The sequence below is a fragment of the Bicyclus anynana genome, chromosome 18, assembly GCF_947172395.1.
Source record: "Bicyclus anynana chromosome 18, ilBicAnyn1.1, whole genome shotgun sequence".
NCBI lineage: Eukaryota > Metazoa > Arthropoda > Insecta > Lepidoptera > Nymphalidae > Bicyclus > Bicyclus anynana.
In genome coordinates, this window is record NC_069100.1 from 10,643,893 (window position 1) to 10,666,675 (window position 22,783).

Genomic DNA, 22,783 nt, shown 5'->3' on the forward strand with positions numbered 1-22,783 from the left:
TTTTCCTTCACCGTTTGAGACACGTGATATTTAATTTCTTAAAATGCACACAACTGAAAAGTTGGAGGTGCAAGACCCCGGACCGGTGCAGACCGGATTTGAACCCACACCCTCTGGAATCCGAGGCAGGGGTCATGTCCACTGGGCTATCACGGCATTGACGTATCTGGCCCCCGACATCAAGTCTATTATTAGTATCATAATAGGATTCCATATCGGAAGCCCTAAATCCTAGGCTGGGCACAGATCCATTCTAGGGTGTCCCCCCCCCCCCCCCTATATACGCATATGGTGGACGCCTACCATAAAAAGTATATTTATCTTTGCAGATCGTCAGCAGCCATTGGTACGGTGGTTATGGTTACGGTCGCTGGGGGGGCTTTGGATACCCCCCTCCACCGCCGCCGCCGCCTGTGGTCGTGGGGGGGTTCGGCTTCGGAGGGTTGTACAGACCTTTTGGACCCCCACCGCCGCCGTTTTTCGGTTAAATATATCCAGTTTCATTAACCGTCTTTTAATAGAGCTGAATGCTATTGATATAAAAAAAAGAGATACTAAATGATAAAAACAAAAAGTATTTTGGAATTTTAAAATTTAAATTATCGTTAATATTCCATTAAAATGCTGAAATCAGACATGTACTCGTACCAGGTATAAGAACTAGACGCCTCAAAACAATAGTTTTATTTGGTAAAAAATATTTTGTTTATAAGTATTATTAATTATTATTAACTTGTTAAGTGTGTGTGATATTATTTTTAATAAATGATGCAATGACAAAAAAATTGATTTTATTTATCACATCTAGTTTCGAGGTTTTTTTTGACTTAAAAATCATGACTAACTATGCCTTTTGATTAAAGATTACACTTAATTTACATTTTAGGTATATACCTAAAATGTAAATTAAGTGCCTCAATATATTTTAGGTGTCAATACTGAGTAAAGGTCTTTACAATCCATCTTTTAACTATCTAGAATAGAAGCTTCCAAGCTTTTTTTTTCTCATAAACTACTTTCTAATTTAACTGGTTTCGAAATTGAACAGGAGGTCCACTCCTGTTCAATTTCTATCCAAAACTCGACAAAAACTGTGATTAGAGTCACCTATGGAAATTTTTGTTGTAGTTGAATCTATAGCCACCACAAAATGACTCTTTACTCGTAAAAAATAGTAAGACTTGATTAAATTGATGCTGTGAGTAAAGGACAAAAAGTAAAATTGTCCAGGGAAAAATAATTCAGCCAACCTTAATTAACCGACTTCAAAAAGGAGGAGGTTCTCAATTCGGTCGGTTTTTTTTTTTTTTTTTATGTATTTACACCGATTACTCAAACACGCCTGGACCGATTTCAAAAATTATTTTTTTTGATATCTACTCACAGCATAAGAAAGCGATATATTCACAAATTATTTTATTCAAAAATCTCCCCATGTTGTATGAAACCAGATAAATTTTCGTGGACCCTAACTTACAAATCGTGAACCCCACTTTTCCGTAGACCCCTCGAGGTTAACCTGGATCACTTTGGGAAACGATGATCTAGAATTTCAGATATAAAATCGTTTAATAGTAGTACCGAGTAGATCTCTCCATTTAAACGTGGAGGTTTGATATAAATAAACAAATTTGAAATTCTAAATACGTTATCATATTATTTTTTTTTTCCAATTTAATTTCCTATGCTATGAATAAATCTTTCTAGAAAAAATGGTATCTGCTTGTAAAGTTTATACCTACTTGTAATACTGTAAGTGTAAGAATCTCAACTATCTTACGTATGCAAATTTATAAAACTTATTATTTTAAATCAAAATTATCACTACTTAATTTTAAATTTGACACCCTTGATGGCTTTGCAGGGCGACAACGGAGTGCTACAGGTTAGGAGGGGTAATGAAATTAGGGCTGTGTAAATTGAATAAGAAGATTAATAAAAAAAAACATTGCTGACATGATTTGTATAATATAACACATATATTAAATACACAAGGTTAAGTTCTTAGCATAAACAACTTCTTCATTAGGTAATAATTTTTGTTAAACTATGTAAAACATTTTGATAGTTATTAACCGGGAACGATCTATTTTTTTTTTTATAATTTCTAAAATGTAAAAGCATTTTAGGCCACTTTTATTTAACCAGAGTTATTTCAATCGGAAACAAATAAGATATTTTATATCTTTAACAGTGATTACAAACTTTTTGGCAGAAAAATATGTTTTTTTTTTCGCTATACAACTTTAAGAAAATACTTAGACACCATATACCACAATAGACTTACATCTATACTTTTTTTTTTAAGAAAAAACGTGATATGCTTATATTTTTTTTCTATATAACTAGGAATATATTTAAAAAAAAGTTACATCCATAATGATATGTATTTTCCTAGGCACCTAGATTAATCGAATTACTTAAAATTACAGTTTTTATTTGGATAGAACTAAGCGAAAGTTACTTATACTAAATTATATTGTATTACTATTATAATTTAGTAAAACACTTTTACACATAGATATTTTTTTTAAACTATACGTTATAAATGCCTCAGCCAGTGATATGTTTAGGTTTTGATAATGAAGATTTTAAATTTAAAGTTAACCTAGCCTATATTTAAAGATTAAACACTTTAAAAGTTAAGTTATTAATAATGATAATAACACTGTGATTTAACATTCATAAGAATGGGTATAACATTTACGAGTATATTATTAATAAGGTTATTTTTTTTAATTAATTCTAACAACTACACACTGTGATTTCGACAATAATTATTTTGAATTAATAAAATTTCAAAAAATCAAAAAAACATCACGTCTCTCTACGCTTTTTTGGATTTTTCTCAAAGCTTCTAAAATTCGAAATAAAAGGGCATTTCGGTGGCCGTTTTTCGAAGCGTATGGTTTATTTTTTTTTTCGTAATCGCAAGTTGAAAATACGATCGTTAATGTAAAATTGAAAGTATAATGTAGTAGTTTTTAAAGATTTTTGGTTTCTTTTTTTTATAGAAAATACATATTTAAGTAGTTACGGAATATTATGAAAATATATTAATTTGTGCTTTGTATATAGGTTTTCGTAAATATAAGTAGGTAACTTTTTTTTAAATAACACAATTCCTTTATAGAATTCCTTTCAATAATTTTATGTCAAAGGTCGTATTTTCAAATATAATCATCTCTAAATTTTGAAAATACAATAAAATTAGCTTTCATTTGTAGGTAATATTCAATTTAATTTTTTTTTGATGACGTCATTGGATTTTATTGTATCTTCTAAATTTTATTAACAATCGTTTATAAATAAAAAGTTACAAAAACATTTGTGTCTATTTTATTTATAAACGATTAAAAATCACTTTACTTCGAGTAAAGTAAGACTTCAATAAATCTATAAGGCAAGAAATAGTGATAAGGCAAGAATGAAGACATAGATAATTTAAAGTCTTACTTTACTCCGTGTAATTAAAAAAAATAATAAGTCCAGAGCAGACACGCGACACAAGTACGCTAAACTCAGTTGTTTAAAGCTACTTTTGTGTAGCTACAAACCACGGTATAACTGACGTTTAAGAGTAAGAATAAAAAAAAATGCCAGAACTTCTTTCTTTCCTTGTAAGTTGTAACTAACAAAGGTACTAAAGCTATAATATTGCTTAAACAAGCGAATTCTAACGTCTATTACCGACGAACTTCATTTAATCCGGTAACATTAAATTTGCCTGTACCTCATTCATTCTATTACAAAAAAATATAGCCAATGATGTCCAATGATCGGACTAACAAATTGTGAGGTTAAAATAACTCAAAAACTTGATGTTTCTCAAAATATGAGATGCTTACACTTGACTACGATTTCACAAGTTAATAAAGATTTGTCCTGACTTATAATGCGTTACTTTAAAAAATGCCTATTTACTCCACAAGTATTTTTAAAAGTCGCATGTCTGCTCTAGACCTATGAAAACTAAAACAATAAATTAGGTTTAGTGCATCCTGTAGACACCGATTCTCTTCTCGCCTGCGGTGTGCTGCACAATCTCTCGTATCTGGTCGGTGGCCACAGGCCCAATGCAGACTAATGGCTCCTTGAAGTAGCCACAGCTCTGAAAATTCAAGGTATAGTAAAGCAAAATGTACAGGTGTGTGGACGCAACCTAAGTTTAATCCTATTATTTATTTTAAGATAACAGTCAGTTGTAAGTCATAGAATAAATAGGGTAGACGTTTCGTTCTAGCAAAATACTATTTTTTACTAAAATTGAGATTTCGAGTAAGTTTGTTTTCACAAAAATCGAAGGTATAAACATTTGATGTCTATATTGGGACGTTTTATAGGTACCTCCAACCTATGTATTATAACGGAAAGATATTTTATTTATATGCATTTATTATTTATGGGCACGGATTGTTTCCATTCCGATTGTTTAGTTTTTGCGTTTCGTAAACGTTCAAAGTTGTACCATTGATATATCTTGAACTCCAAAGATATACCTACTAGAAAACTTAAAAAAATAATTCAGAACATACGAGTATGAGAAGTGTAATATTAACTGCAATACTAGGTAGGTACGTGTTGTACTGTTCTGAAATTGGACTAGAAAAATATACAACAAAAACTACCTACTTAACGACAAACAGCACGAATGTGTAAATCGAGTTATGAGTATTATTTATGGTTTGATGTGAGTAAATAAGCTATTCAGTTTCTTACAATTAACATAATTCCGCATTTGCATGTCTTTGTTAATATGTAATGCGTACTAGTAACGCTTATGACTCATTACCTAAAATTATGTTTTTTCCGGATAACTTTTTACCTTATTTGTACTATATTGAGCTTATAATATTTTGGTTTCTCCGCTGTTTAAAAATCACTTGAAAACCCTTTGAGTAGTTCCAACAGATTAGAGTGGAAAGACTAACAGACATATTTTTTTTGTTCTGTGACTTTCATAGGTATTTTTGGTATTTTTTTTTATAAGGCGTGCATATTCTTTTATTATTTTGAATTGACAAAATGGCGTTTTCCACTACGTCTTTCGAATGCTGCCAGAGGCAATTGCTCTGGACTCCCCCCATCGTTACGGCATTGATGTTTCTTGCAATTTTTCTCACCTTCCTCGGTTTCTGGCGATGTCTGCGCTGCATGATGCAGCAGAGTCCGCGCGAGATGTCGCACTCGCTGGACGCGGTGCAGTCCTCGTTGTACTGTTTGCGACCGGCAGAGGGTGGGCGGCATACGTGCATCTCTCCTGTATCATGACAAAGTTTTATGACCGGAAGTGAACGAAGAGTTTACCATTTATGTATCTTTGTTATTGTATACCGATGTATCTTTATGTATCTGTGCATACAGATAGACATATCTACTCTATGTATCTATTTATCTGTACATTTATGTATCTATGTTACTGTAAATCTATGTAACTGTACGTCTTACTACTTGGGAGTTTCTCTGCGTGATTGAATCAGAAATCAGGAGATCCGCAGACGAACCAAAGTCACTGACATAGCTCAGCGAGTCGCGAAGCTGAAGTGGCAATGGGCAGGGCAAGTTCGAAGAGCCGATTGACGTAGGGGGTCCCAAGAAGCTGGAATGGCGACCCCGCACCGGAAAGCGCAGTGTTGGTCGACCCCCCACTAGGTGGACCGAGGACATCAAGATTGCAGGAAGCTGCTGGATGCTAGCGGCTTGAGACCGTTGTGCTTAGAGGTCCATGCAAGAGGAGGATGCAATTGAGTTTAGTCCATATCTTACCAGGAATCACCTCCTCGCAGACCAGGCCAGCGTCGCATTGGTTCTCTCTGTTGCAGATCTCACCCAGCTTCCGACCGGCGAACGCGGGCAAGCAGCGCCCTCCGTCCTCTGAGAGGGAGATTATCGATTAGGCATCGTTCTCATCCAGTATCTTTACAAGGTTTTTAACTAGGGTATGCATTATACGTCGAAATTGTACGAAATGGAAAAGGGGAATACCCATCCCCGGCCCAGGCCTACCCTAACCACCCGGCAGTTCATTTATATCTAAAGAAATCTTGATAATTCTATTAAGCGATTTGGCTGAAATTTGGAATGGAAATAGTTTTTACTCTGGATTAACACATAGGCTTTCACATAGGACTTTTCAATCCCGGAAAAATCCATAGTTCCGGCAGGATTTGTGAAAAACTGAATTCCACGCGGGTGAAGTCGCGGGCGTCCGCTAGTCCAAAATAAAAGTGTATGCAAAAATTCTACTAGATCGAGAATAATTGTATGAAAATTAAGTTCCGAGATTTAACTTCACTAACAAAGCAGTAAGCTAACAAGCTTGAAACAAACAAAAGGCACCTAAGTGTAAAAGATAAAAGAAAACTCCGCCACTTCAAACAGCAAAGTAAATAAAGTTGCTAAAGCTAGCGTCCCCTTGGGAAGTTAACAAAAGAAAATGTAGGAAATGCACGTTAATTATGCAAAAGCGAGTAATTTTACTTCATTTCAGTAATTATAAGAAAGCGCTCGTTTATATACAATCTTTATTGTTCATTTTCTGTTTGTTTATTTATTTACTAGCAAAAACACGCGTCTTTGTTTGTACGGAATTGTTATGTATGATTTTAAAATTGAAACTATATTGAGTGGTATTCATATTAAATTTATTATGAAACACGGCTAAAACTCACGTGATACAACGTAGGAGTATGTCCGTCACTTTGATTGTGTCGCGTTGTAAGAACCAGGTCATGACTAAGGGCCCCGTATGGGTTCGGAACTAGTCGGGCATACTCACAAGAGTTTTAGCCAGAATCTTTAAGAGTGGTACCAGAGCCTACTTGGTGGGATACTGGATGGGGGAGGGGGTTTGTAAGTCTTTAAAATATGAATTTCTTATACAACTCGCAGACCCGGTCAAGCTTCGCTTTGACTTATGTGCACTTCTTCCCTGTCCCTACCCTTTACTAAACTACTCCTACCCTACCCTATCCCTACCCTACCCCTGAATTCATTAGTTACAAAAAATGTGATAATGAAGAACTGCTCGACCGATTTTGAAACTTCACATAAACCTACTAAATAGTCTTGGTTGGTTTAGTTGGTAACTAAATAGTTTTTTGAGTTATAAAATTACAACGAAAAATGGCATTGATTTTTATATAATATAGATAACAGTTTCTTACTCGTAACTCCGCATCGGAACTATCAAAGTCCTTAAAAACCTTTATGTGGAAACTTAACCTTTAACCTTTGTCATGAGAAACAAAAACAAAATAGTTAGAATGAAAATCTTTTCAGTAGTAGTTGGGAAATTAAAGGAAATGGGTAAGTAATGGTTAAAAAGACATGTCTATCTACTATTCTTTTTTAAATAGAAGTGGCAGAGGTATTAATTTCATTATACGAATGGAGTGGGTTCATGAATTTTCATTAGTGTTTTCATGAATGACAAAAAGTAATTTCCTAAAAGCTTTTCAGCAACGTACAACTTTCATTAACACATTTAGTCCATTTAATCATATTTTATGGAATATTGATAACGAAGTAGCTTATCGCACGGGTCGTCGACCGCCTGTCTTCCAAACACAAACATAGGAGCGCCTCCATTAACTTGATTAAAGGGCAAAGGACAGCGGCTAAATTGGGCAAATTATTATAGCTTCCAGGAAAAAGCTGTGATAATGTAATTATGGAGGGAATTCACGGACACATTTGCTTAACTCTACCCCATAACCTTCGCTAAGTCAAGTTTCAGGTTACTCAGTTTTTAGGGTTCCCAGTGGCGTGCACAAGGTTTTTAACTAGGGTATGCACGAACATAAGACCGATAATTCTGCATAAGGCGCATATTTCGACACAATCAAAGGAATCAAACTTATTAGCTACTTCCCGTAATATGCCGTATGTACTTCAAGATTTTTAGAAAATAAACGAAAATTGAATATTCGCGCATAATATGCATAATATTATAATTTATAATAATTATAATTTATTTTTTATAATAATTAGTATAATTTCCGAAACTACAAAACCTAAATTATAGAAAATTATGCAGAAATTAGCTTTCTACTTAAAGATATTTCTTTATTACAGAAAAAATACTGAAATTTTCAAATTTTTTTTAAGAGGATTTTCGAGTGATTGTGTGCTTAATGTGTTCTTCAAACCAAACAGCACCCGGCTTGCAAATGAAAATCCACACCCCTTTCGGTTTTTACACGGCATCGTACCGATACGCTAAATCGCTCAATCGACTCAGTAGGGGATCGAACACAGGACCTTGGTCTTTTAGATCCACCGTGCCTACACTGTGCTACGGAGACTGTCAAAACATTGTTAGGAGTCAACATTATTAGATTATTATAGAAGCCTAGCATATAACTTAAATCCAAAAAATAAACACGTCTGCGCGGTGTGTGTAGCGATGAATGAAAACCCCACGACAGATGCACCTCACTTCCCCGAAGAGACGATTTCGCCTCCGCGCAGTCTTTCCCCCCGTCGCCCGCATATCACGGGAGTGCCATACTATAGTATGGACATTTTCCATGTAGCTTTATTACCATATTCATGAAAGCAAAGAGCACTTTTGAAGTGAAGTGTACGTTAGTGAAATGTTTAATTTCGCTTTCATCATGAAAACACTTTATGAAGTGCTTTTGAAATTTAAACATGGCGTGCGCCACTTAAAGACGCATTTTGTGAATTTTAAAATATGTATGTAAACTTTATACGAGTATATTTTATACTAATACCTAAAATTTTGTTTGTATGGTTTTTCTCTTTCCCCTTTTCAAAACGGAAAAGGTAACAGAGCATAAATAATAAGCTAAATATTTTTTCTGTCATGTCAGTATTAAGTTCTTGATTATTATTTTCCGACATTTTTATAAATTTTTGTCATAGTTAAACAATTACTATTATTTATTACACTATTACACAAAATCATAATAACTCAATTCTTTGTTGAAGGCCGTACTTATATTTTTTAAAAACAGAGTCTAGACACGCGAACATAAGAAAAGATAACGCTTTGTAATCGCAAGGTCACATAACCTAACTAGACTTGGGCTATGGTTGACGGCGCCCTTATGACTTTAAGCCATCATTTGCACGAGAGTTTTTTCAACAGACTTCAAATTCAACTTCAAATTCGACTTCAAAAAAGAGCGTTCAAATACAACAAATGCATTCCCATGCATATGTTCACATGACAGCGTTTTTAAAACATAACGCTTTTTTCAAGCAGTGTTTCATTTTAAATTTTGGTCTTTGGAAATGGACCTTCATTTAACTTCATACTATATTTGAACGCTTTTTTAACGCCCGTTAAAAAACTCCCGTGTGAATGGGGGCTTATATTATAAAACGTTAGTTTTAGCGTTTTCTGTTTTGTGATTATATTATATAACTAGCGGACGCCCGCGGCTTCGTCCGCGTGATAATCGTTGTACACTTTTTACCCCTGTTTCACCCCCTTCTACTTATCCACTATAGTCCACTAATCATTTTACAAAAAAATAGTTCCAAACATGAGCGATTTAAATAACAAAAAAAAACCTTTTTAAACCATTAGGGGTTGAATTGTTTATTCCCATTACATTTCACATTCTATCGATAGTCAATGTATTTATTACTGAGCACGTGACTTGAAAAATGACACTTTCATAAATAAATTTAACCCCTATTTGATCCCATAGAGGTGAATTTTTCGAAATCTTCATTTTATAATAAACCAACCGTTTAAAAAGACCATTTTTCAAAAGCATAACTTGTAATGCGAGATTCATAATTTCAGAAAATTTTAACCCCTTACAACCATTTGCTTGAGTTTCTTTATCCCTATTGTATTTCACATTCTATTAATAGTCAATCAAAGATATCAATTACCGTGAACATTATTTGAAAAATGACGGACTTACATAAAAAAAGTTTAAACCTTATTTCATTTTCTAAACCAGATTTTTAATTTTATGGGTTTTATATAAAAAATTCTTGAATAATATTAAATTTTGTATTTTTTTCATATATTAAAGACAATTTTGTATAACTGTAAAAAAATGGTGGACTTTCCATAGAAATTTTCAACCCCTATTTCACCCCCTTTTGATTTTATTTTCGCGATACAAAGTATCCTATAACCTTTTCCGTATTATAGTCTCAAAACGTGCCAAGTTTCATTTGAATTCATTCAGTAGTTTCAGCATGATGCCCGGTCAATAAACGCATGTTATAAAATATATAAACTGAGAAAATAAGAGTGATTAACTAAGTCATAAAAAAATCTTTCCTGAAAAATTGATTATTCCATGTAAACCTTGAACGACTTTGAAGTAAAGCTGAGCAAGTATTCGTGCCGTTTCCTAAGGTTATGTTATTAATAACAAATGCCAAGGCCGTAATTCAAACATAATAAGCATTGCTGTAATTCAATCGTAGAACTACATCGTAAGTGTAATGCTGACGTTTTGATTACCTACAGTTATTTCTATTTTTGTTTTATAGCAAAGAAATGAAATGAAAATATTTGTAAGAATTTAAAGGCTTTTCTTTTGGCGTAGAGTTTTCCAACGTTGTATCCTATTGTTTACTCCGCTAGTGTCCGTCTGTCCATCCTTTTGTCCCAAGAACCGATGGACGTTGGGGTCCCAAGGTGCTGGAATAGTGACCCCGCACCGGAAAGCGCAGAGTTGGTCGACCTCCAGTGGATGCAGAATATCAAGGGAGCCGCTGGATGCTGGCGGCTCGAGACCGTTGTGCATGGAGGTCCATACAAGAGGCCTATGTCCAGGGGACATCCATCGGCTGGTAATGATGAAATTATGAATGATAAATTAACAGTTTAGACTTTATCACTTTATTTTCAATTTCAAATTCGCATAATTCAGCTGGGCTAGTTAACAAGCATTTTTGAAACGATTTTTTTCGATAAAACGATTCGAAACGATAGAGATTTGATTCTTTGTAGAGACATTCATTCGAAAGGCAGGTTCTGCTGAAGAAATGGCCGGCAGTCGAGAGGTCTACATACCTGTCTCCAAGCACATGAGTCCGCGGCAGCAATCACCATTGGTGATGCAAGGAGCGCTGTAGCAGTGGGTGTCGTCGGCATCTTCTATGCGGTTGCCTTCCAGAGCCTCCGCGTAAATCTCCTCGGGTTCCACCTGCATGATACATAAGAACCTCATCTATGTATACTAGGGTCTTGGATGCGTGACGCCATACGTGAAGAGAAAGCGATTCACAACCCTAAGCAACTAAAATATCTCAAGAGAGAGCAATATGGTAGGCGTCCACATATCCGCATCGTACGTATCGGCCGAATGGAAAGGGAATATCAGTCATAGTGAAAATATCATCATTGAGAGCCCATATTCGTCTCACTGTTGAGCACGAGTTTCCTCTCAGAATAAGAGGGGTTAGGCCTTAATCCACCACGCTGGCTAAATGCGGATTAGCAAACGTCATACACGTAGAGATTTGAGAAAATTCTCAGGTATGCAGGATTCTTAACGATGTTTTTCCTTCACCGTGTGAGACACGTGATATTTAATTTCTGAAAATGCACATAACTGAAAAGATAGAGATGCATGCCCCTGACCGGATTCGAATCTACACTCTCCCGCCCGCTACGGAATCGAAGGCAAAGGTCCACTGGGTCGTCACGTCTCTTACTTACTGAAAATATATACTACTACCGGACCCGGTCAAGCTTCGCTTTGACTTATGTGCACTTCTTCCCTATTCCCTACCCTACCCTACCCTGCCCTAACCAACCCTACCCCCACTCTATCCTACCCTACCCTTCCCTACCCTACCCCTACCCTACCCCCACCCTACCCCTAAGCTACCCTACCCTACCCCTACTCTACCCCCATCCTACTCCTACTCTACCCCTACCTTACACCTACCCTACCCCTGAAATTATTTTTCATTGTTTTTAGGATGTATTGGGGGCGTAGAGAACTCCAACAAATCAAAAACCTTGAAAATCGGTCCAGCAGATCTCGAGTTATAAGTGTTGTAACAAACCCGACTTTTTTTATATATAGATGACAAATATTCTTTTTTTTTTTAATACAACAGTTTCCTATAAAGTAGAAAATTCAATTTAAAATAAATAAAATGCCTACAAAAGTGCCGCCTCTCCCAAAATAGATCGACTGAAGGGTCTTCAGCAAAGTGTCGAAGCGTTATGGACCGTTTCCCACGAAAGGTCACGGGGTATAGTTCAGCGGAGATTGTGGGGTGACCTTTTGACGTCACGCGAACGTTTTGGTTACCTATAATATATTTTAGAACTGGTAAATTGTGAAACAAAGATAATAGGTAGGTATCATGCTGAGCTCGAGTCTCCTCTCAGAATGAAAGAGGTTAGGTCAATAGTCCACCATGCTGGCCCAATGCGGATTGGCAGACTTCACACACGCAAAGAATTAAGAAAATTCTCTGGTATGCATGCCCCAGACCGGATTCGAACCCACACCCTCCGGAATCGGAGGCAGAGGTCATATCCACTGGGCTATCACAGCTTTATAAATAATAGATATTATAAATTATAATTAATAGGTATACTAGATACAAAATTTTAGGCCATCTGCCTCGTTGGTCCAGTGGTTAGCCTATGTGTTTTTGGATGAATGTAAGGTGTTACCTGGCCATAAGGATAGTGGTGGTAGGGCGACCTCCCATAGCCCATGTTGGCGAGCATGTCGGAGCTGAACCTGTTGAACAGGCCGCCCCACGCGTGGGCGCCGCCCACGCACGCGATCAACAGTAAAGCGCCCACGCCCATTTTAGTGCTGGAAAAAATACTGATTAGTAATGTACAGCCTGGCCAGTAAAACAAAAAAGTTATTATACTTGATTGTAGATAAAAAAACAAAGCTGTAGAGTTACTTGAATAGAGATCAAAAAATTCCGTTAGTCGTCTCTCTCAAAATCTCGTCCTATTTTTGAAGTCGGTTAGAAATATAAAAAAAAATAGTCGGTTAAAAGTTTTAATAATATAAAAAGAAAAAAGAACGAATAAAGTCGCTTAAAAAATATTTAGAAAAAGTCACTTTTACAAATTCTGTGAAAAACTATAAACAAATAAAAGAAAGAATAAAGTTGGTTAAATATATTTAGGTAATAAGTCACGTCAAAAGTTTTTTTTAATACAAAAAGAAATGGAAGAAGTTGAAAGAAAAAAGGGAAAAAAAACAAAAAAAAAAATAGAAAAAAGAAGTTGTTGGTGAAAAATAAAGTAAAAGGCGAAAGTTTTTTTAAAAGAGATCAAAATCAAATATTTAATCAAAGAAAACAAAGTTAGGAAAACCAATTTCTTCAGCTAATTACTTGGGGCGTAATTTTTACGGTTTCAAACGTTTTTATTAAAACTTGGAAAGGACGTTTCTGTCGTGCTGTTAATATAAAAAGTTTTGTAGGAGACGAAACCAAAAAAGATTTTTTGGAAAGTATTTTCTTTCGCTATTGTTTTTAGACGAAAGAATACTTGTTAATCTCAAAGTCCTTTTAATTCTTGCTTCTGCACGCGGCTACGCTTGTGTTTAAGAGTTATTTTAGTTCTTTAAGATACGATATACATTATTACTTATTGTTATTATATAAGAACATCTTTGTCTCATTCCCAGAAACTAAATCCCGAGGCCACCCCAAAAGCGCTGACGCTGTAAACGCTTTTTTTTTTATCGCTGGGAAATGCTTTTACGCATCCCGATCGTAGAATGGCAAAAGTCGCATTCTACGGCCGGGTATGTGGGACTCACTGAGAACCAGAATACCCACTAAAACCCAGCCGTGCCACCCGCGTCCTATTGGGATGCGAAAGGATCGCGAAAGCAGGCACTTTCGCATCCCGACGCTCTCGTCGTCGCACTCTCTGGTGTCTACAAGGGTGGAAGGAGGTGCGCATATCGGCGCCTTCTACCACCCGTCCTTCGTCTGCGGAGTGGGTCAGAGACGCTGTAAACGCTAACTTAAGAGCTAACAAACTTAAACAGTCGCAAGCCCTAGATCGACCGAATTGGGCGAAGTTATGCGGGAAAGCTTACCAGGAAGATGAAGAAGGAGAATAAGTCAAAGTCAAAGTCAAATGTAAACAAGAAGTGTTTATTTGAAGAAGAAGAACATCTTTATATGTTAGAATGTTTATTGCAAATATATGATTCTGATTTTGATAGATTTTGATTTTTGTTTTTTTTTTTATTACGGTATCGTACTGGGATAGTATCATTTGGTGAGCCATATTTTTTGGTGTCTTTATAGCAATGCCTGAACCCTACCACAAGATCTATAATCTATGTCTACTTAAAAATCTTAATTTAAAAGAGCTGAAAATATAAATCGTTACCAATACCCCCAGTAAGCGGTTACGTATTCGATTTTAATTTTTTACAATATAGAGCAAGACACTTGAGAAACTCTCGAATTGAAGAGAAGAGATATAAATGGCGCCATATCAACCCAGAACAACATCTAATAAGGTCATGCCGTTAGCGTTACGTAATAAATGACAAAGAAAATCATCATCATCATCATCATCATCGTCATCGTCATCATCATCATCATCATCATCATCATCATCAACATCATCATCATCATCATCATCATCATCATCATCATCATCATCATCATCATCATCAACATCATCATCATCATCATCATCATCATCAATAATTCAACATCCAATTCAGAGACAGATTCCAAGACCTTATTCGAAGCCTCATAAACGCTGAACAAAACAAGTAAAACAAAATATAAAGTGAATAAATGTTTACTAAAAGTTAATTCGTAAAACAAAATCCCAGCTTTCATAATGGTTTGAAATAAAAAGTTTGTTTAATTAACAATTCCATACAGAAAATTAAAAAAGGTTTCGCGAACGAAATATGTGCTTAATTGGGTGAGAAAAGTTTATGTAATACTAGCGGACGTCCGCGACTTCGTCCGCGTGGATTTCAGTTTTTCACAATCTCACGGGAACCATTAATTTTTCCGAGAGGGAAAGTAGCATATGTGTTAATCTAGAGTAAAATCTATTTGCATTCTAAATTTCGGCTTCAGTAGCCGCAGCGTAAAGGAGGAACAAACACACACACACACACACACCCATACACACACACACACACACACACACACACACACACCCATCCACACACACACACACCCATCCACACACACACACACCCATCCACACACACACACACATTTGCGTGATTTTTTTAATTTAACTTCTTCGTTGGTTCAGTGGTTAGCCTATGTGGTTTCGGATCACCGGGTCTTGAGTTCGAATTCTGGGTCCCTCTTCAGATACTGATTTTTTTTATTTTAAGAAATTTTCAGTTAAAACTTAGCCCGGAGTTGAGAAGTTGGTGGGGTTACACCCCCGTGCCTAGGAGAGTACGTTAAACCGTCGTTTTCGGTCATTATCAACTGATAGTGGTCGTTAATAAATTTAACATTGTCACATGGGAGGCTTCGGCCGTGGCTGGTTACCACCCTATCGGCAAAAACGTACCGCCAAGCGATTTAGCGATTACATGTCGTTAAGAAACCGAAAGGGTTGTGGATTTTCATCCCTCCTAATAACTTAGCCCGCTTCCATCTTAGACTGCATTATCACTTACCATCAGGTGAGATTGTAGTCAAGGGCTAACTTGTAAAGAATAAAAAAAACCTTAGCCCACCAACCCACATTGGAGCAGTGTGGTGGGTGTAACCTCCATATCCCTTCTCCTAGGGAAGGCCTGGGCGTATTGTGGGCCGTTGAAATAGGCTGATAATGACGATGAATTCGTAAAACAAGCTTGATAATTGTTTATTGTTTTGTAGATTTGGTAATAATTGTTTTAATCAATGACAGTGAATTCCTAAAACAAGCATAAATAATTGTTTATTGTTTTGTAGATTTGATAATAAATTGTTTTCAGCAAAAGTTTTAATTGAAAATTGCATACAGAAAGTTGAAAAAGGTTTCACGAACGAAATGGATACCTAATTGGATGAGTAATATTTTCGTAGCTGTAAAATAAATTTGTTTGAGTGTTTTTTTAAATTAAATTAATAATCTACCCATGTTATTTAGTAAGCGATTTAAGGAGTGGACGATGAAACTAAAAGGTCATAAGTTCAAATACCGACTGTTTATATCCTCTTGTGTAATCCTAGGAAATTCCCGCTTAACTGGGAAAAGGTCATAGGTTCAAACCACCCTTTTATGTATTTATAGTCGTTACTTAAGTTTGCTAAGTTGACAAGAGAGAGGTAATAATTAATAAAAGTGCCTGAGAAAATTATATATAGAAATATTAATTCATCCGTGTTTGCTATTAAAAAAAACTAGGCGCTATGTTTTTTTTTTTTTTTTTTAGTACTAGAGTATTTGTAATAAGTATGAGTAATATTTGGATGACCTCTTTAGTTGGATGAGATTCTAATAAAAGATTTTTTTTAATAATTTTTTTATATAAACTTTCTAAAAGAATAAAATCTAAATAAACGAATATGTGAAAATTTATATTATCTTTGAGGAGTACCCTCATGAGGAGAAAAGCCTAAATGCCTTATCAAGCTAATTCATATAATCTAACCAGAACTGAAAAATTCAAATTTAACTTCCATGGTTTGACATATGCATAGGAATATGCAAAGTTTTTAAAAAATGCATATGATAATAGTCTGTCAATTTCATTAAATTAATTTTATTTTTAATTTGTAGTTCAAAGGCTGTTTATAACAAAAAAAAATACACGTAATATTAAACTATGTTTGATTTAAGACTTGAAAGAAATTAAAATTAAAATAAATGGGAAAAAAAATCAATTCAAATTTACTTATATTAAATTTACTTAAAATAAATTTAAGTAAATATGAATTGATTTTTTGCCCGTTTATTTTAATTTAAATTTCTTGTGAGTCGTAAATCAAACATAGTTTAATATTACGAGTACTTTTTTAGATATAACCAGCCTTAGAACTACAAATTAAAAATGAATTTAATATAATGAAATTGAAAGACTTGGAAGAAATGTAAATTAAAATCAATTCAAATTTACTTAAATTTAATTTAAGTAAATTTGTATTGATTTTACATAAACAAAATTAAATTAAATTCATCTTCGTCTATATCTTATATTTTATTTCTTTTTATGCACAAATTTGTGTAATAAATAATAAAAATAAAATAAATAAATTGTATTTAATATCCAATTTCCCCTTAAAAATGTACGCGTCCGAAACAGTTATAAACATAAAACAGTCTGTTAAATTAAAGAAAAACTATTATTACAAAGAAAAACTCGTAGTAACCGTTGAATCTTAATTTGAGAGAAAGAAACATCAGTAACTAACAAATTCATATAAAATAATAACGCCTACTCAGATTATGTATCCTTCTAAAGTAATGCGTAATTGCTATTTTAAAATGTCCGGCTCTTCATAATGTTTATTTAAATTCAAAAGAAAAATATTTATATTTGATGACATCTTGGGCCTTGGATTTCATACTACAAATTGAATGTATGAAATTAATATTATTATGAAGGTCAGCTTACCTGTTACACGTCTGCTTCGCACGGTGACCGGGGAGCGACTGGCTCCGGGCAGATCTATACCAGGATGTTCAATGCGCATGGGTGGGTAGGTCGTGTTTATATTGGTGCGAAGGGTGGCAAGCTGTGACGTCATTCGCAATTCGCGTGGGCGGTTGCGATTTTCTGCCGATATCATTTTGTCGTATAGGGTGTCTTATGTTGGATGTTCTACGTAATCATTTTGTCATCCATCATTTTATTTTTTAGGCATGTATTTTTAAACATTACCCGATCTTGCAACATTAATATGTATTTATTTGAATTAGGATTACAGTTTCTCTTAAAGCTAACCTATCACTGTATGAAACGTATAAAACATCATCGTGGCGTAAGATGGAACCAGAAGCATAAATATACTAACTGGTTCTCATTGAAAATTTGCTAGGGGGGCTCTAGAATATTTGTCATGCTGTCATGTGGATTTTTTTTAAATATTGAGGTCTCTAATATTGAGCTCACTGCCTTTGGGGCCGGGGCCTCTTCGAGCTAGTTGCTCATGGTGGCATTTTCCCAGCACTCTGTAGTTTTACCACTAGATTGAACATTGTAGAATGTGGTCATAGATAGTGTTGTATGTTGATTTTAGTTAGACGATGATTTTCGACCTGAGATTTTTTTGGTAATTTAATCATTTACTTTGGTTACTTGTAGAATCCTTTTTGAACCTTACATGAACTACTATGTTATTTTTTTATTCTTTTTATTGTTATCAGTGTAGGTGAGTAACATCCTGTAGTTACAACTGTTACGTATCACTATTATTTTACAGTAGGCGTTATATTTGTTGAGAGTATGCCTTTGGCATACTCTCAACAAATATGAGGTGCGCCCTACAATTTCGCTTACCTAATTGTTATATCATCATTATCTACCGATATACGGCTCATTGTTGAGCACGAGTCTCCTCTCAGAATGAGAGGAGACTCGTGTGTTAGGCTAATAGTCCACCACGCTAATTTATTTGGATTGGCAATCTTCACACACGTAGAATTTTCTCAGGTATGCAAGTTTCCTTACGATGTTTTTCCTTCACCGTTTGTGACACGTGATATTAATTTTTTAAAATGCATATAACTGAAGAAGTTGGAGGTGCATGCCCGGCCTAGATTTGAACCTACGCCCTCCAAATCGAAGACAGAGGTTATATCTACTGAGCTATCTGGTCTCAAGTGCTTATATTATGTAGTTATTTACTCGACATCAAACCACAAACGGGCTTATTTAACATTTTTGTCAGTCTGTCTGTTTGTCCGGGCTAGTCTTTGGAACAGCTGTACCGATTTTAACGGGACTTTCACTGGAAGTTAAAAGAGATTATGGAATAACAAATAGGCTTCTTTATATTCCTAGAAATTCCTTGGTTCCCGAGGGATTTGTGACAAATTTCACGTAGACAAAATAGCGGACGTTTGCTAGTGTACATTAAATGAATAGAGTAGAAACTGAATATCACTTAAAATTGTATAATTATATAGAAGTTCTTTAAGGGCTATGCTACAAAAATATGGAAACAAATATATATCCACCTTGCATGCGCCTTTATAATAGCCCACCCACCCAATCGGTTGAAAACAATTTGCTTTGGTTATTACATTTAATATCCTATCAACCTGTAATATTGATTTGGATTGATTTTTTAATGTATTTATTGTCAAGTAGCTAATCCGATAGACGTAAATTGGCTTATAGTTAACTTACAATAACATGGAATTGGGGATTTTCATTTTGAAGGGTCAAGGTGATAAGAAGGTGAAATTTTGGTTTACAGGTTACAAACATGTAAACCCGTTCTGCAGGCAAATTCACTATCTTTGACTTAACCCTTAAATGCATGATTTTTTTGTTTTGAATTTTAAAAAAGTATTTTCTGATAAGAATGTACTAATGTAGTCATTGATTACGTAAGAAATAAGTCTAGGTAATAATATTGAGTATATATTTTGAAAAAAATCAAAAACGGTTAGTAGACTTTTGGCAACACTATGCGTATAGGACTAATATGTTATAGATGTATGGAAATGGTTAAGCTAGTAGACTTAAACGAAATTGAGATTTTATGTAACAAATGTCACCCGGTACCTACTAGCGGATATCATATAGTAGGTAGATGACATTTTGTCAATATATTCGATGTTTATTTTAATAGGTTAATAATAAAGACCAAATAGTGAATAGGCCAGCTGATGTTCATTTAAATGCAAGACAAGTAGTGTTTACAAATTAAACGATAAGTACATACCTACCTCGATATGCATTTGTTTTTTTCTAGTTGTATCTAAATTAAACTATGCAAAGGTACACTCATACTAACTTGCAAATTTCATCAATATCGGTTCAGCTGTTCTGTGGATTAAATAGGTACATGGATTTGGCAATTAATTTATATACAGGTAAGGGAAGTAGAGTGTGGTTTATCTTGTGAGTCTCACATACCCGGGCGTAGATTATACAGCTTAGGTGGGTAATTGCGTAACTTGATCCGTTTGACAGCTCCATTTAATGAGATATACGTCAAATAAATGTCAAGCCCCTATTCAAGGAAAACTATCAGTTTGACAGTTATAATTAAATAAATTGGCTGTCCAACGGATCCGATCTAGTTACGTATTTCCCAGCGAAAAAAAAAAGAGAAATATATTGTATTTTTACAGTTTTTATATCACAGGTTTTGTATATTGTATTGATTTTAGGATAACTTTACTAGGTACTATTTGGGAAGCGTAATTTAATAAATTAAAAAAACAAGTGTAACACAATAATATAACGAACAATTTATTAAATAAAAACACAACTATACAAGTTAAACATTACGGCCAGCAACCGTCAATAATCCAATAAATCTGTTAATCTAATTGAATTAGGACTATTTGATTTTAGAATATTGAAAACGGCTGCCTCAAAGTTTTCTGGTACACAACTTTATAATACTCAAATGAGCAAATTGAGTAACGTTTGTACGACCATGACGACCAGCTTTAGTAGTGCAGGAAGCAGTCCGCCACCAATGCCGGTGAGGATATCCTCACCCAGATCTGTGATGGTAACCACCAGGGATGTGAGGAGACCCTGCATGTTGGAGTCAGAGCTGGGCTTGGGGTTTGCGCCGGTCGCATATTCAGGCAATGACCTAAAACCAAATAAATATTTGATGGTAAGATTTCGGTGGTAACAAGATAGTTAAAGTAGGACAGAATATCGTAATAAGTTTGTTTTGCTATTCTCTGTTAAATTATAAATTACATGCTGTAATGACATCCTAACCAATGATGCTGACTCCACATTTTAGATTGAACATTTTAACGTTCATAATAGTAGTTGCATTCCACAGTTTAGATTGAACATTTTCATACTCATAATTGATGCATTTGTTGCACGGATTTGTTGATTTTTCTCAGATAATAAATCAATTTTTCCAATAATAATGAGCTTTATAACCATCGTTCTACCAGGAGTAGACTAAAAGAAAGCTTTTGACTATATCAACAGGTACAAACTCTGTAACAATCAGTGCACAGTAGATCAATTGATACTGCTACGATGATCTTTCAATTTTCAGACTATCAAAACTAGTCACTGTCAAAACCAATTCGAATAGGAGTAAGACAGGGAGATATTATATTCCCAAAATTGTTCAATAGCGATATCGAACATGTGTTTGAAGGTACTGGCCTAGAAGTGTAGAGGTATTAAACGGCGAATATATCTAACTTATTTTCTTTGTAATATGTTAATTAGTGACTTACCTCAGGAAATTAACGATAGCCAATGCTTGGGAGTACAGCTTCAGTAGAGAAGTCTCCAAAGCTCCAAGATCGACCGGTATTACGGCGCTTATTGCCGGTGGGAGAGTGTCGAATATGGACAGGAGAGAGAGTAGGAGATTGTACACATTGTTCAGCAGTGGGAGGAGAATGTTCACCAATGGGTACACCGCTGGGAGTTGGACACTGCTGGTCGCTGATACTGGGCTCTGGAATTAAAAAAAGATAATTTTTAGGCGAATGAGTATTACTATCTAGCTTTAAAGATTCTTTGGTATTTAATATAACCAACAAGCGGGTGCCCGTGAATCAATGGGTTTTTCACAATATTTCAAATAGTGGCCTATATGATCTGCTCCAAGATCCATTATCTTTATAAATACAAAAAAAATATCAAAATCGGGTCAATAGGTTAGCTATGCAAGCGTAACAGACAGTTAGACTTATTATTAGTATTAGTATTCATCTTTAATTAATTATATAAGTGGGTACCACATTGGTCCAAGCGGGGACCAAAACCATGACCTTGGTGTTAGATCAAACCCCTTAAACGTTTAGTTATTGAGGGTTAAATTATTCATCTTATGTTTATATAGGTACATTTATTAAATTATTTAGTATTAGAGGTCGTCAGGGGAAATACTTATCCCATGATTATATCACCTCATAGAGCCTTCTGGTTTGAAGGGTATAGTTTCTGGGTAAATACAGTCACGGAAGGCTTAACAACTATGACTTTAGGTTTAGAGCATGTTCTCAGCGAGAGTTTATATATTAACTTTTTATTCTTAATAATTAGTATTCATAATAACTGGTATCTAGATGTACTACAAAAATTTTTAGAAACAAGAGTTTTGATTATTCTTTTTAGCTATAAGTATTTATTTTCGCCGTATTAGTTTTTTCAAAAAAATCTAATTTCATTCATTTCAAGTATATTCACTTTACATAATATGGAAATCTTGGAAGGTATATAGTTACATACAATATGTATGAGGATATAGAATGTAGATACATACAGATATATTCTAAGATTCTATTTTTTTCTAAATGCTTTATAAGGCTAAACTTACCGTAAAAGCAATAACTGCTAATGTAACTAACGCAAAAGATATTAATTTTGACATTTTGTAAAAAAGCTTATATTTATTTATATATTTACACTTAAAACGTATTTTTGCTCAAAATCTAAAAGTATTTCTAAAATATATAAACACTTTCACGTTATATATTTGATATATTGCGTTACAAACATAATTTATAAAAGTTACTATTGTTTTAGATAAGTATTCATAGTTACCTAATTTATTACCAAGTTAGTAGTTAGTGAATATTATCACTAACTGTTATCAGTTACATAGTTAAAGTCACGATTATATAATAATATATTACCTAACTCTGGAAAAATAGGGCATGAAAGTATACGCAGACCTATTGGTTTTC

At 34.6% G+C, this 22,783-nt stretch overlaps 2 protein-coding genes across 2 annotated transcripts; both read right to left on the minus strand.

Moving 5' to 3' along the window:
• Positions 1-1,952: 1,952 nt before the first annotated feature.
• Positions 1,953-17,620, minus strand: LOC112048465 (ITG-like peptide). Its single transcript, XM_024085993.2, has 6 exons — positions 17,541-17,620; positions 12,638-12,785; positions 11,015-11,147; positions 5,767-5,874; positions 5,124-5,260; positions 1,953-4,111 (listed from the first exon to the last, which is right to left on the minus strand). Exons 2-6 carry the CDS (start codon positions 12,776-12,778, stop codon positions 3,992-3,994), a joined length of 639 nt encoding a protein of 212 aa, XP_023941761.2. The 5' UTR covers positions 12,779-12,785; positions 17,541-17,620; the 3' UTR covers positions 1,953-3,991.
• A 2,887-nt stretch (positions 17,621-20,507) lies between these two features.
• LOC112055249 (uncharacterized) lies at positions 20,508-22,467 on the minus strand. The gene is made up of 3 exons (XM_024095273.2): positions 22,414-22,467; positions 21,323-21,549; positions 20,508-20,706 (listed from the first exon to the last, which is right to left on the minus strand). Exons 1-3 carry the CDS (start codon positions 22,465-22,467, stop codon positions 20,508-20,510), a joined length of 480 nt encoding a protein of 159 aa, XP_023951041.2.
• Between the last annotated feature and the right edge of the window lie 316 nt (positions 22,468-22,783).

Bases quoted from the DNA above. Each gene is read 5' to 3' on its own strand.
- LOC112055249 (XM_024095273.2), bottom strand. From the start codon at position 22,467: ATGTCAAAATTAATATCTTTTGCGTTAGTTACATTAGCAGTTATTGCT. The intron at 21,550-22,413 runs GTAAGTTTAGCC...TTTTAATTCCAG, and splicing joins TAGCAGTTATTGCTTTTACG to AGCCCAGTATCAGCGACCAG. The intron at 20,707-21,322 runs GTAAGTCACTAA...ATTTGGTTTTAG, and splicing joins GCTATCGTTAATTTCCTGAG to GTCATTGCCTGAATATGCGA.
- LOC112048465 (XM_024085993.2), bottom strand. From the start codon at position 12,778: ATGGGCGTGGGCGCTTTACTGTTGATCGCGTGCGTGGGCGGCGCCCAC. The intron at 11,148-12,637 runs GTAACACCTTAC...TGTATCATGCAG, and splicing joins ACCACTATCCTTATGGCCAG to GTGGAACCCGAGGAGATTTA. The intron at 5,261-5,766 runs GTAAGATATGGA...GTCATGATACAG, and splicing joins CTGCGAGGAGGTGATTCCTG to GAGAGATGCACGTATGCCGC.